Genomic DNA, 14,600 nt, shown 5'->3' with positions numbered 1-14,600 from the left:
AATCGATGTCTGTGCGTTGGTGAGAGGAATCTCTATGATTGGCTGTTTGGAGGTTTCATTTATCTCCAGCTCTCGACACAGGTTCAGAAAAGCCCCTTGAGCATGCCACTGTAGTGTCCATGCTTTCACCCATTAGTGCAGTTTCTCCTTATTTGTCTCTTCTTTTCTTTTTCCACTAAAAAACCAAAGGATGACAACACCAATGCCATTTTCAACTTTTTATCAGACATTATTCTCCATTAGTAGGCTACCTATAACACAAGTGGTGACCGACAGCGGTGTGAAAATGGTCTTCTCATATCATAAGAACAAACTACCACCCCCTGCTGGCATGGAGAGTTATTTCCTCTCATGCATGTGCAGAACGTACGTGGTGGTTGGCCGTCGGTTGTAGTCTTCGTGGTGTGTTCAAGTGCAACTTTTTGGCCAAGTTTGGATAAAAGTTAAATGAATTGTAGAAAACAACCGGTTTCTAAAGGACTATACAAATATGACATATAGAACATAAAATTACATAAACAGCATGAAATTCTCTCTTTTTTTACTTTATGGAAACTTGAGGAATTTCTTTCGGACCGAAAAGGAAAAAACTTGAATTTGAGATTGAATATCCTAAAAAGAACCATTTCTCCTTCTAATTCCTGTACTGTAGGATTAGATTAAAGCTCCTGTGAGGAACTTTCAAATTGTGCTGACTTTGGTGCCCCCTTTGGCCAAAGTAGATCATGTCATGTATATGTGTTAGTCGTTTTTAAAAAACCTGCTCTATTTTAAGACTCAAGCATATCACAAAATGTGATTATTAGCTGTGGAATATGTAAGAATAAATAAGGACTGTTTCTTCGGCGTGTGTTAATCATCTTGTCTGACACCCCGCGGCAGCAGTTACAGACTTTAATAATACCTAAATAAAAACAGTCAGTCTTCTTTGGGATCATGATGGAGTCTGAAAGTTATTGGATCCCTTGACTTGGGATTCACCAGTAAGTATTTGTTATATCCCCACATATATCAACTATTTTTAAAGACTAAGATGTAAAGTGACTTTCTCCATTTATATCCCTGCTAATAAGGTAACATGAAGACTTAAATCTAATTGTGGCTTAGATCCAGAGTGTTGACGCCTGGATGAACACATTTAATATACTGAGTTACTGGGGAGACTGGAGAGAGCAGGGAGGAGTGAGGTACTCAAGAGACTCAGAGGTGTCAAGCTGAGCTGAAGAAGCCAGAGGGAAGCTCATCAAACTTTACCTTCAAAATAAAAGCACATTTTATCAGCCCTTTTAGTGGTTGCTTACTCTGATTGTTATGTAGATATTATTCTTTTATAAGAACAACTCGGCATCATTGTTGATATGACTCATGAAAGTATTTTTTGCCAGGGCTTATTCATTATATTTTGTCTACAAAACTGTTTATTATAAAGGTTTATGCAACCAGAATTTCAGCCTGTTTTCATCTATTGAACACAGTTGTTTACTTACTGTTCTATATTTCATAGGTCAAGTTTTTTGTTCTACTTCAGTTTATCTGATAGCTAAAGTAAAGGTACCCTGTTCATTTGTCTTTGCACATGCACCTGCACTATGATGACATGATTTAGCATACACTGCAGTGGTGACGGTCAAGACCTAATGCATCACCAAAGGAAGATGTATAACCCCCCAAAAATATCAAGGTTTCAAATTTTAGAACACAATAATTTGTTTTACAGTGATTAATAAGGACATGCATTTCAACAAAGTTGTCAGGCCTATGGGTCGTGAAAACTTGCAGGGGTGAGGGGTGTAAATGAATGAAAAATATTTAAATATGTGCTTTCAAGTCGCTCTAGCTCATCAGACTAAAGCTAAGAGTCACACTGCTATTTCAGAAAGTTGCTGTACTACTGAAAACTACCTACCAACTCCTCTTAAAAAAAAGAAGTAGGCCTCAATATATTAAAAAAAAAAGAATAACATGGTTATTGTGTCTAATTGTTAATAAATAATAATAAAAAAAATACATTTATTAAGAAGTTGCATGTGCAATTTTGATATTGTAATGTAGACATTTATGACATTTGCAAGAGGGGGGTCACCACCTGAGTCTAACGCTATATGGGAATCCTTGGCATTGCAAAAGTTTGGGAGCCCCTGGGCTTATAGGCTACAATTTAGAAAATAATGGGTGTCTTTAAATATTGTGAAGCCTAAATGTTTTTTCTTTACGTTGGATTATCAAAATGTTTTACTGCCTGTGGCTAACGCTCAGATGTAAAAAAGAAAATATTTACACAAGAGTTTTACTTTGAATGTTCCTGCCGGAAGCTATTTTCACACCTCGCTTGCTTCATGCTCTGAGCTCGAGTGAGGCGCATTTCCACAGACTGGGAGCGTCGGGACTTTGCGCACACGGACTGAACTTTTGAGTCTGAACTTCCAGCGGCTGGTTGATCATGCTCAGCGAAGAAGAAAGAGGAGAAGTGAAATAAAAGAGCCGGACCGGATGTGACTCATTGTAATATTCTTCCTTTGAATATGATTTACTGACAGGGAGCGCGCTCCTCCGAGCTGTGTGTGGGATTTATGGTTGACCCAAGAACCTTAAACATTCGCGCTGTAGTCTTTGCTTCGGTTGAACTGATAGCCTAACTCTTAAACTTTGTGATGGAGAGCCACATGTCGGTGTTATGGATGCTGCTGTGTCTGCTCCTGCGGCCATCCTCGACACAGAACCCCGCACCTGAAGGAGGTAAGCACCCTCAGATGGACCTGACTGCTGCGCAATACAATTTTAATGAGTGCCTAAAACTCAGCTGCATTTGGAGATCATGAGTGAAATATTAAAACTCAATAAATGTAATCTAGATCATTTTTAGGACAAATATTCACTGTAAAAACACTATTGTGGTAATTTAAGAACTGCCCACAATGACAAACATGTTCTCAGACTGACCACAACTTTGTCCCCATGCGATCTAACTTTATAGTAAATGCAATTTTGTCTATTAGATGCAGTGACTCTACCATTAGAATCAGATGCTGCTGCAGGAGGCGCAGGGCCTGTCTGTCTGCCTGCCTGTCTGTCTTCAGGGTGGATCAGGGTGGGGTTGATTTTACACCAGTGTTCTCAGTGAAATGGCACGAGTCCAAGTATTGATGTGCGACTTGATGAAATCCCAAAGCCTGGGGCAGTGGTTCCAAAAACTGGGGCATAATAACCAGGGACCACCCATGACATGCTTTGGAAAACTTCAGGTGCTCTCATGACAGTAAAAGGAAAGGTGGAATTCCTACGTTATTATTTAGTGATGAAACCTCTTAGCCGTGGTTTCCATGCAGGGGAAGAAAAGAGCAGCCATCAGAGCACCTGAAGAGTACCGTAATTTGATTTTTACAACAAATGATTCATTGTTGTAGCTTTAATACAAGAAGCAAAGAAATCAAGACTGACACGTCTGATCTATGGTTTTATTATTCCAAATCTACTCTAAATTAGGCTAACCCTAACCCTAACCCTATTAGGAAGTATGGTAATAAGTTTTATGTGTCATTAAATGAAATCTTATAATATGGTAACTAAGATTAAGATCAAAGTCGTGAAGGGGTTTCTCTTTTAGATCTCAGCAGATTTATGAGTCCGACATAGAGTTCCCAAAATAGAGTTTAAAACCCACAAATTGCCAACATAAATTTCAATATCCGAAATGTTTAAGATACAAATTTGACCAAAAACAGAAAAACAAATGACTCCGGTGAGGTTTTTTGGGGGGTTTGTGACAATCTTGGTGCTCCTGTGGACAAAGCTGTTTACATCTTTTCTCTTTGCTGCATGTCTTGAACCAGGCCTCCCTTGGAAAAGAGGTTAAACAAAGATTAAATAAAATAAACAAAAATCTCATTCTGTACATGCCTCAGGAGTGTTTTCTGCCAAAAAATATCTCATCCTTCAGTCAGTCAGACGTATCATGGACGATGAATATTTGCTCTGGAAAAAGACCGTTTCAGGCACATACTGTAAATCTTCTCTTCTGACAACGACCAGCATCAGGCTTTAATAATTATTACGTAGAAATAGTCAACCTTTACGCTGTGTGTTTTTGTTTTGTTTTTTAATAGAAGTGTCAGTCTGTTTCATAACGTGCTAAAAACTCCTCACAGCAGCTTTAAACCACAGTGAGTGTGCCGAGCTGTGATACTCCTCTACATGTGCTGCAGACAGTGCTGAGAGTAAATAATGAAGTCTGGGCTTCAACTGCAGGACAGACTGCTGTGAGCACATCTTTTCTAAATCACCTCAAGTATTGTTTTCTGCGTTATATTGTTTAGCAAGAAAACGTTTCCATATATAGGGAGGCACATATTCAAAAATGCATGCACCATTATCAACATATTTGTGAAGGGCACGTAAGCTGAATCGCTGCAGTACGTTCTCTAAACCACTAAGACATCCCTCAGTGACTCTATCTGTTTGTTTTTTCAAACGTCTAAAGTCATTGATTGTAATCGGTTGTGATCAAAGCCATGCCAACACGCCTTGCATTCAAGCTCAAGACCATGAAGTGTCAGACGGGCTAAACTGGGCGGTGGTGACACCAACCAGTCTGTTTGTGCGAGCAGATCTTTATGACGCTGTTCACAGAGCAGTGAGTGACATGCTGTAATTTTGCTGTTTCCATTAATAGGGACCCAAGAGACTGACCCAACTTAGCTTACAGTAATTGGGCTTTTTATAAGTGCTCATGCTGTTATGCATGTGCACATATTATGTGTCGTCCATTTATAATGGCAGGCTTATACCACCCCTCACAACAAACCTTTACAGAAGAATAAGAAGGTGCGTGGTTTGTTGTCATTTTGAGTTATTTAAAGGTAATAACAGATTAGAAAATATAGATTTTAGAGGAATGACTTCATATTCTTTGCCACTGGATGGCTGGAAGTGGGGTGATCCTCATCCTGTCGGCAGATTTTTGAGATGTTTGAAGCTTGATCTAAAGGTAAGTCTTCAACCAGTCCAGTTCCCTTTGGATCAAGTTCACCATGACCTGGATGACTGAGAACCTACAGACTTCTTTTTAAGCTGGAAATAAAATGCCTGAAATTCCAATTCCTCTGATGTTCTGCAGCCTTACCCTGAAGCTCGTATTTTGTGGTCCTCACTTTCAAACTACATTTTTGCACACATTGTTTAAACTTTATTGCTGCATGTGTGTCAGTGAAATGCACTCATGTGTCAGTCAGACTGGAAGACCTGCTCTGCCCCTGTAGTGTTTTACTGGGGCGACGTGAGGTTTTTCTACGCTTCATTTTTCCACCATAACATCACTGCAGAGCTAATAGTCCACATGATAAATCTTATTTATTGTTCATTCGATAAGCCCCAGGCTGCATTTAGAACACGTCTTGTTTCTAGATAAACACTGCAGAGGCTATCTCCAGACGTCAACATGTGCTTTGTAGATAAGGACTTACCTGCACAAAGGTAGCAGTAGGGGGGCTTTGATATGGAGCAGCCCCCTCGCTCCAGAGTGAAATAACAATAGACATGAAAGGAATTCTTTAGACTGATGATGAATGCATGTGTGTGTGTGTGTGTGTGTGTGTACATGTTTGAAGTATGTGTGTATGCAATAAGGTTGTCAGAACTGTCTATACTTACAAGAGAGCACTGTCTAAATTGCAAAAAACATTGGAAGCGTTTTGTTAACGAAACTTGGCCAATGTCTTTGTGCAATTTAGACAGTGCGCATGAGTTTGTGTGCAATTTTCGGTAATTAAAAACAATAAATATTCCAGTGTCGGGAGCTTAGGACTTGCTTTTTTTGCCGTGGTATCAACACATGTTTCAGTATCGTTTCATGTTAAAGTTATATTTTTTGGGCCTTTTTGTCTTTATTGGGAAGGACAAATGAAGAGAGACAGGAAACACTGGAAGAGAGAATGGGAGATGACATGCAGCAAAGGGCCGAGGTCAGATTCGAACCCGCGGCCACTGTGGTGAGGACTGCAGCCAGCCTCCATGCATGGGGTGCATGACAAAACCGTCAGGCCATCGGGTGCGCTTATCGTTTGATTCTTAGTAGTATCATATTGAAGTATCTTGTATTGTGACAACTCTAATATGCATGCTTAGCTGCTATCTTAGCTGTCAGAGCTTTGGTTCTTAACAACACCTTAAGTATTCAAAAATAGCATCCGAGGAGGATCAAATTGTGTCAAGGTTTAGCACTCAGTGCCTATAAATGCAGCATTACTGAATCAGAGTAATCAAGAGGCAAACTAATCTTCATTGCAGGCTCTAGCCGTCTCTCACAGGTTTATTTTTCTTCCTTCTAAAACTGTTCCTCTCGGATTTTAACAGCGTGTGCTTTGTTTATGCACTGACCGCAGTCTGAAGATTTGCATCTAAATACTGCTTTTAGATCCTGTCTGTGTTGCTGATTCTTCTCTCTTTCCCACTCTCTGTCTGCTCTGACTATGGCCATCCAACATTCCTCTTCGTCTTTGACTTGGAACTGCCAGCGAACCCCCCCCCCCCCGTTCTCTTTCACTCTCCTTTAAACGCATTTTATTTCCCCCTGTCCCACCTCCTTTCTCCGCTCCTTCTCCCTCTCCTTCCCCTCGTTATTGCCCAGCAGCTACTGTTTCCCCTCCCTTTCTTCTCTCGTCCCCCCATGGCATTCACTTTTAACTTTGCTTCTGTTACGAAATGAGGACATTTCTGGGGGTGAAACGTCAGCTTCCCGGCTCAGTGCTCAAAGGTCTTTCATCCATTATCGCCCACAGTTATCATAATGTCAACATCTATCTGTAATTCAGTTTGTGCTTTCATTTCTTCTTATCTGCACTGTTATTAGGCTACTTGCTTCTAAATTGCTACTTAATCTTTGCTGCTTTCATGTTGATAATATCTTATGTTGAAGCTTAACGACTTTGTTGTAGGTCAATTGAGGTAAAGTGTACCACAGTACTGAAATGTGTTATCAGGTATCAAAAGGGTCAATCAGCCAGTGCACCGATCCAATAACAAAAAGTACTGACCTTCATTTCTTCTGCACAACAGCAGCATACTTATCAAAAAGAATGAATATAGCTCAGTCGAGCAGCCACTGTTTCAGAGCCACAAATGGAAATCAGTGTGGTGCTAACGTGTTAGCTAGAGCTAGCAAAATGTTAGCAGTCAGCAGTATCCAATCACAAGATTAGGAATGGTGTAAACAAAAAATCTAATTGTATAAACAATCTTGTTTTCCCCGCGATAATCAGTGCTGGCAACACTGTCTTAAGTGCCTCAACAAACACCATACAGAATGCTGCTAGCGGAGAGGGATAAGTTAAAAAGTAAAGAATTCAGTATTTTCTAATCACACACACACTGTAAACAAAATAAAGCAGTCTCATTTAAAAAAAAAGAAGCTTTTTTCCATCACTCTTTGGTCGACACAGGATGTTCAGAGAGGCTACAACCAAGGAACAGATAAAGTTAGCTTAGCTTGCTTTTAGCTAGGGTTCTTTCAGTTTTCTGTGCCAAGCCATACAACAACGATAGCCACGTCATGATACCGGAATTTAAAACTTTAATAAGACACGAGGAAAAAATGTTAATGCTATTAATGCCTAAGAGGTCATATGCACCCAGTTTTCGGTCATTTATGGTTTTAATTACCAAACTCCTGCACACTGTCTAGGTTGCACAAATACATTGGAATTTGCCGACCGGTACATTTTAATGAACCACTGCTGCTCTCCCTCTTTTGCTTGCAGCAGCTTTTAGTTAATATATGACTGGAGATCTGTAGGTATTTTTAAAGCTTCAGTACTTTCTGATACTATCCATCATTGAAATAACAGAGGTTGTGTTGTTTGAAAAGCTGTGGCATCAAAATGATCAAAGTAACGTCAGATGAGAGTTTACTTTTATTGGTTAAATAATGATTCTGCTGTCTTTACCACAGTGCTGAACTGCTGCGAGGGTGACGTCCTCTTCCTACTGGATTCTTCGGGCAGTGTGTCTTCCTACGAGCACTCCCGCATGCTCGCCTTCCTGTCTGAGCTCCTCCTCCCGTTCTCTCTGGGGGAAGACCAGGTGAGGGTGGGACTGCTGCAGGTGGGCACCAAACCACGCCTTGAGTTTGGCTTTGACTCCCATACCACCCAGAGCGGCCTCCAGGGGGCTTTGAAGAACACCAAACCTCTGAGGGGGGACACCAACACAGTGGAGGCGCTGAGGATAGCGAAGGACAGGGTGCTGAGACCCGGAGCGGCAGACGGGGCCAGGGCGGGGCTCCCGAGGGTGCTGGTGTGGTTGACAGACGGGGTAAAACCGGGTGATGTGGTTGGACCAATGGCGGAGCTGAGGGACCAGGGTGTGGCTGTGCTGGTGGTCTCCACTGGGCATGGCAACTATCTAGTGTTGAGGGAAGTGGTGACCCCGCCTGTGGAGGAACATCTGCACTTTGTGGACATCGATGATTTGAGTATCATCACAGAGGACCTGCGGAACGCCATCATCGGTGAGTCTGGGAACCAATGAGTGAAACGGTGATAATTGAAGTTAATGGTATGGAGGCCAATGGTATGGAGATCAGTTTTTACTTTTTACGACTTCAGGGGCTCCATACATTAGATTTATGTATACATATATTTCTAATTCTAATTCATAGTTATTCATCTTTATTAATTAACTACTCTTTACATTTATAATAGATCAAATGATTGAGTCTGAAATCAGTCCAACAAATCTGTCCAACACTAAATCTGTCAGTGATGATACAAAAAGGAGATGATTTAAAAAGTGTCCAAAATCTCAATTTATTGCTGACTCTCCAGTAAACTTAAAAGTTATGTTGCTGGAGTTCCACTCAATTCTACAAATGTTTTAGCATTTTTAGCTCATTGTTTTGATTCAACATCCATTAACTCTTTGGTTTTCATCTTTTACATCACTACAAACCTTGTTACCAGCCATTTAAAGCAAGAAAAGTATCAAAGGACTCAGCGCCAAGCAGCTGCCAAAGTTTGTAACTAGCTTGTAACCATAGTCAAGACTTTAGGGGGAAGATATATGCTTGGAGGGGTTGCTGAAGCCCGAAAGTTGAACACAACCAAAAGGTTGACAAAACATGGACCTGCATGACAGAAACACTGTGTCTACTGGATGTGTATGTATGTGACTTCATGGTACCATATTAGCCATGATAGTTTTTGACTTTAAGGTGATACGATTGTGTATGGCTTACGTTGAACTTCTGCTTAAAACTTAGAAAAGTGTAAAAAAAAAGACTGATTATACAGTTGAGTCACCAGGTATTATCACAGTATATCAAAAACACTTCTGACTAGTTTCCTATTTCCTCTGTTAAACCAAACTGCCAAGATACTTTCCCACAAAAATCAGTCCCTATAAAGGACAATGATTCCTCATCCGGACCATTAACCAAAGTAATAAAGTCTTTGTTTTGGCTAAGACACACCCAGATAGATATCACAAAAAAAAAAATCTGACCCTTTGGATCAAAGGTCTAACACAAAAGCTGCCCAACCCATGGGTTCTAGTTGTCGTGTCTCTGTGCTTCTCCCTGATTCCAAACATACTCCTGAAGACAGTGAGACTGTCTGTGAGTGTGTGTGAGAGTCCCTGTAATGAGATAGGGCTATCTATTAATGGGTTAATGATTCAGTCGCCTTACTGCATCATCCAACACTATGCCAGACATGATACATATATGTATATATATAGAGAGAGAGAGTGGTCACCCACTTTTAGGGTACTGCACTCACAAGGGAAAACTCTGTATGTACCGCAGCTTTAAGACATGATGCATGGTATAAATAAAGATGTTGAACAACAAGCAGCAATGCACCAGTCTCTGCTAAATGGATCTAATCAAAAATATCATTGCCTCTTTAGCATTTGTTATTATATTGCAGGGCCTCGCTGGGTTAGCTATTTCAAGTTGTCTTATTGCAGCCGTTATGAAAGCATCCAGAAACCCAAGTCCGTCTGTCTATGTGGGTGGCTGTCTGAAGCCTGGGCATTTTTAGCACGCCGTCTTGTCACTGTCACCAATCCTTTCTGCATGTCTTTGCAGAACTATAACTCTGACAGCCCGGAATGCACACTGTGATTTCATTCACCTTTCCCCTGACTCCAACAGAGATCATCCGAGCTGAGCGAATCAGCGTCCGCGACATCTCCACCAACACCGCCACGCTGCAGTGGCGACCCGTTCTGTCCGGTCTGACGGGATTCTACGAGATTCGTTTCGGCCCTGTGCCTACGGGTGGAACAGGAGCGGGCGGAACAGGCGGAACTGGGACCAGCCCGAGCACTGGTGGAAGTCAGTACCAGAGAATTACCCAGAATGCAGATTCCAGCACCACCAGGCTAACGGGCCTGAAGCCTGACACCACCTATACCGCCACTCTGACGCCAGAGTCCAATGAACAGTCCTTTAACACACTCTTCGCCACTTTTACTACAAAGCCAGGTTAGTCTACATCCTTTTACACTTTGCATTCACTGGATCCAGACTTTCACATTTAAGAATTTGCTCCATGCGTTGTGTGTCCATGTAAACTGAATGTTTTGATTAAGGGATATTATTCATTATTATTGGCACTTTATAGCGAAATTATTTAACATTAGATTTTATTTTTTCCTCCCAAATTAAAAAATAATTGTGTTCTTTCTATTAGACTTTCATTACTGTACCTAACCAAACCACATTGGCAAGTTATCCTTATATTTATTTAATGGTTATAACAAAGGGTTTCTCCATTGATCACTTGTTTAAAGAACAGTCAAGCTGGTTTATTACTCACACAACACAAAGGTTTCTAAACAGCAGCAGCCATTTTTGTTGTTTACATAAATGCCTATCTCTTAAACCCACATGAGATAAATGGTTGTGATTGGCCTGACTTAAATCAGGTCGGATGGAAATCTGCCCAAGCTGGAGAAGGCCAGATGTATCTTGCCAGATCTAATTAAACATGAGCTCGCAGATTTGTCTGCTTCCCAGGCTGAATAAAAAAGATTAGCTTGGAAAACGCTATTTCTTGAACAATGACCTGAATGTTCAGCTGACCCACTGTACAATGGCTTAAAAACTTGCTGTTATCTGAAAAACATTAACTTGAGGTGTACCAATCCTGGACTCTTTTCTTCCTTTTGTTGTTTCTGTTATTAGAAAAAACTAATTCACACCTGTCAGAATGTACACCCATTATAATTGGTTATATTATCTCAGAGTGACTCTGTGTTTTTTCTGGACTCCTCATACACCAGAGTTGCTGAGCCCGGCGACCGTGACGATCTCTGACTCAGGCCCAACCAGCGTTCGGGTGAGTTGGGGTCCTGTTCAGCCTGACAAGGTCACAAGTTACTACATCGAGTACTCAGCTCTGCCAGGGGGGAAGCTCAATGCTGTCACAGTGGGACGCACTCAAAACTCCACACTCCTCAGAGACCTTCAGCCTGATACCACTTACCTCGTCACCATTACTGCCCGGCACGCTACCGGCAAGGAGAAGGCCATGTCTGTCAAAGTGTGCACTGAGGAAGGTGAGCTAGAAGGAGAAAAAGCCGCCAAACTTGAATGAGGATCAATTTACTGCACACTAATCCTAATCCTGCACAGCCTATTCCGCTTAGGGTCTTACATTTCAGATAATTACCTGCGTTTTCGTACAGGTTTGACTACTTTAGGTGCTCACTGAGCAGCTAGAGTGGCTTCGATTTAAAAGAATTCACATTTTTCTACTGCAAGAGTCACATTGTATGTTATCAGTTTTTACTCTGATTACATCTCTGTGGTCTCACTTTCCAGTGACTCCAGCCCTGGCAGACCTGCAGCTGACCACGGTGGGGAGCGACTCGGTGCAGGTGGACTGGAAGGGCAGTGTAGCCGGTCTGAGGGGCTACTGGCTCACCTGGGAGGGGCAGCAGAACTCAATACCTGACCAGCGCTCCTCCCTCTATTTGCCGCCTGACTCTCTGTCAACGCGCCTTTCACACATCCCTCCTTCAGCAAGAGTGTGTGTGTCGCCCATTTATCGGACAGCGCGGGGAGAGGGACTGTGTTGCACTGCACAGTTTCATTCAGGTGAGTAAAGTAAGAAAGAAAATGTTTGAATTCATACTGGATGGTACAGACGCTCTAAACTGAACTTTAAACTGATTTATGATGACCTTAATGATCTGCTGCTGATTCATTCCATTTGATCTCTGACGGCTGTGTTCATGAAGCAAAAGGAAACATATTACTTTGACTTTTGCACAGATGTTAAAAGTGTCAAAACCTAAATATCTACTCTTCTGTCCTCTCCCTCTTTCCTCCTCGTCTTTAGATGCATTAGCATATGGCTACCAATCATAGCACTCCTGAACTGCAAGTGCACCTTACCAAACATGGAGGGACGATTGGCAAGAAGAATGCTGACTTTCATCCATAATTCTTTTCCTGCCTCTCCCCTTCTGTGGACATCCTCGAGGAGGGCTGTGTGGTTTGGCTCACTGAGCGCTAACGTGGAAGCCATAGACACTTAATAGTGGTCTGGGACAATATGACCACATGTTGACTGCTACGATCTGCAACACAGAGGACCTTTTGCTTTCCCGTTTCTGTGTCTCATCTGGTTAACACCTGCAGTAAATGTATAACACTTCAGTTAAAAGATGCAAACTTTCAATATTACTTAGGCCTGTTTCGCAGTTACAGAGCAGGGCATGCTGGGAATGTTGGATGTCTTATGTGGCTTGTTTAGGAGAAAAGGCTTTCTTGCCATATGTGGGCCTGAAGCCCGACACTGCATATTTTTTCCAACTCCTGCTAACACTCAGAGCACATCTGATTTACATTTATAATGGATACTTATGACTTGTACTTAAATGACTTCTCTCTTTGCACATGCTCCATACTCGCATGTGTGCACACTGGAGCGCCGCATTACAACGTTCACATCCCTAATAACAGGATCTTCAGGATCGCTTTGAACTTTTCCAAAATTACAAACAGACATGCCCTGAAACTACGGAGATGCTGCATCTTTTTACCAATGAGTTTTACTGAGAGAAGGTCTCTGCATAGATCTATCGTTCATATTTATTAATCTGTATTCGTGTAAGTGTAAGAATTAATAGCATTCATACTGTATTTACAGGCAGGAAGTTTACATTTTAAGACTGTTACCTTTTTTTTAAGGCCGGTCTTTGCTGCCACCTACTGAAAAGATCTTTATCGTTGACTGTTATCTTCTGAAAGCAAATGTAAGGTTTTATGACTGTTCACCACTTTTGAATTTTAACATGAGCTTGCAATAAAGGCCTTTAATAATTTTGTTTATACACATGTATTATTTTTCTATCACACAATCTGCTATGGACATAGATTAGTGACACCTTATTTCACTGATTCTGCATGTCAGTGTAATTTTTTTAAAGTCTTGAGAATAGCTCCTCAGAAGGGGAAGACACTTGTGTAATGTCTTAATGGCTCTGCAAGAAATTTTAAGTGATCATTTCACAGGCAGAGAAGTTCTTATGAGAGGAGTTTAGAATTACGATTGGGCATTTTTTAACTATAACGCCTTCTAGAGACTAAAATCCAGAATATCTCCCCCTCATATTTTGAGCGCTCTTTCTTAAATGTGTCTCTTTAAAGTACTCAGCCTTTTTTTAGCAAATTCAAAACATTAAAAAAAGCACCTTTGTATACCAACACTTGCAGAGACAAACACAGGATTATTGAGGAAACAAAGAGTTTGATTCCAAAAGTCGCTTTTTAAAGGTGTCGTCCCCTTTATAAATGTTGTTACATATGGCAGTACTTAAAAGCGCAGTATAAACCACATGCTTGACATGAATAGTGTTTTAAAAACCCAAACATAGAAGGATTTGAATGAAATGGACAACGAGTCATATCACAATTTAATCAAGTAGGGAGGCTGCTCATACCTGATTGAACACATATCTGTCTCATGTATCTTATTGTTTTACTCTACTTTGAGAGGAGTTGCTTTAGATGTGTTATTTTTAAATGATAATGTTTGTTAGGCTCTTCGACAGACTTTCATTAATTCAGATTCTGTGCGCAGATCAAGCAAACAAACGATGAAATAACTAGAATACATCCACAGTTAAACTTGCTCCTGAGAAGGCAAATGTCTGCATCAATGCTGCCCCCTGCTGGAGAAAGGAAGCAACTGCACTATGTCAGCAGGTATTATTATAATTAACAGAGTTACAAAAGGTTAGTGGATAATGTCACATTGCTAGATAAATGTTAAATGGAAAGATTATTAATGAAGTTCTTTTTCACCACATTTATTGTATTTTCTGTGTTTTTTTTAACCAATTTGAATTTTGTTTCAGTTAAAGTAAAATGGGCAGCAGTAGCTCAGTCTGTAGGGGGTTGGGTTGGGAACCAGAGGGTCACCGGTTGAAGTCCCAGGGCAGACCAAATATGGAAGTTGGTATGATAGCTGGAGAGGTGCCAAAGGCACCAAACCCCCTCTCCACCATCAGCTCAGGAGTGCCTGCTGTGGGCCACTGTGTCACATCTCCATAGGATCCTGTTTCTGCATGTGTATGTATATTTCAGCCTATGTGTG

General features: G+C 41.1%; 1 protein-coding gene across 1 annotated transcript; it reads left to right on the top strand.

Moving 5' to 3' along the window:
- The first annotated feature begins 2,353 nt into the window (after nucleotides 1–2,353).
- Nucleotides 2,354–13,335, top strand: vwa1 (von Willebrand factor A domain containing 1). Its single transcript, XM_020635998.2, has 6 exons — nucleotides 2,354–2,736; nucleotides 7,943–8,500; nucleotides 10,145–10,477; nucleotides 11,278–11,553; nucleotides 11,819–12,094; nucleotides 12,339–13,335. Exons 1-6 carry the CDS (start codon nucleotides 2,652–2,654, stop codon nucleotides 12,365–12,367), a joined length of 1,557 nt encoding a protein of 518 aa, XP_020491654.1. The 5' UTR covers nucleotides 2,354–2,651; the 3' UTR covers nucleotides 12,368–13,335.
- Nucleotides 13,336–14,600: the final 1,265 nt, after the last annotated feature.

This window comes from Labrus bergylta, chromosome 12 (genome assembly GCF_963930695.1).
Source record: "Labrus bergylta chromosome 12, fLabBer1.1, whole genome shotgun sequence".
Lineage (NCBI taxonomy): Eukaryota > Metazoa > Chordata > Actinopteri > Labriformes > Labridae > Labrus > Labrus bergylta.
This window is presented reverse-complemented; position numbering and strand designations above follow the sequence as displayed.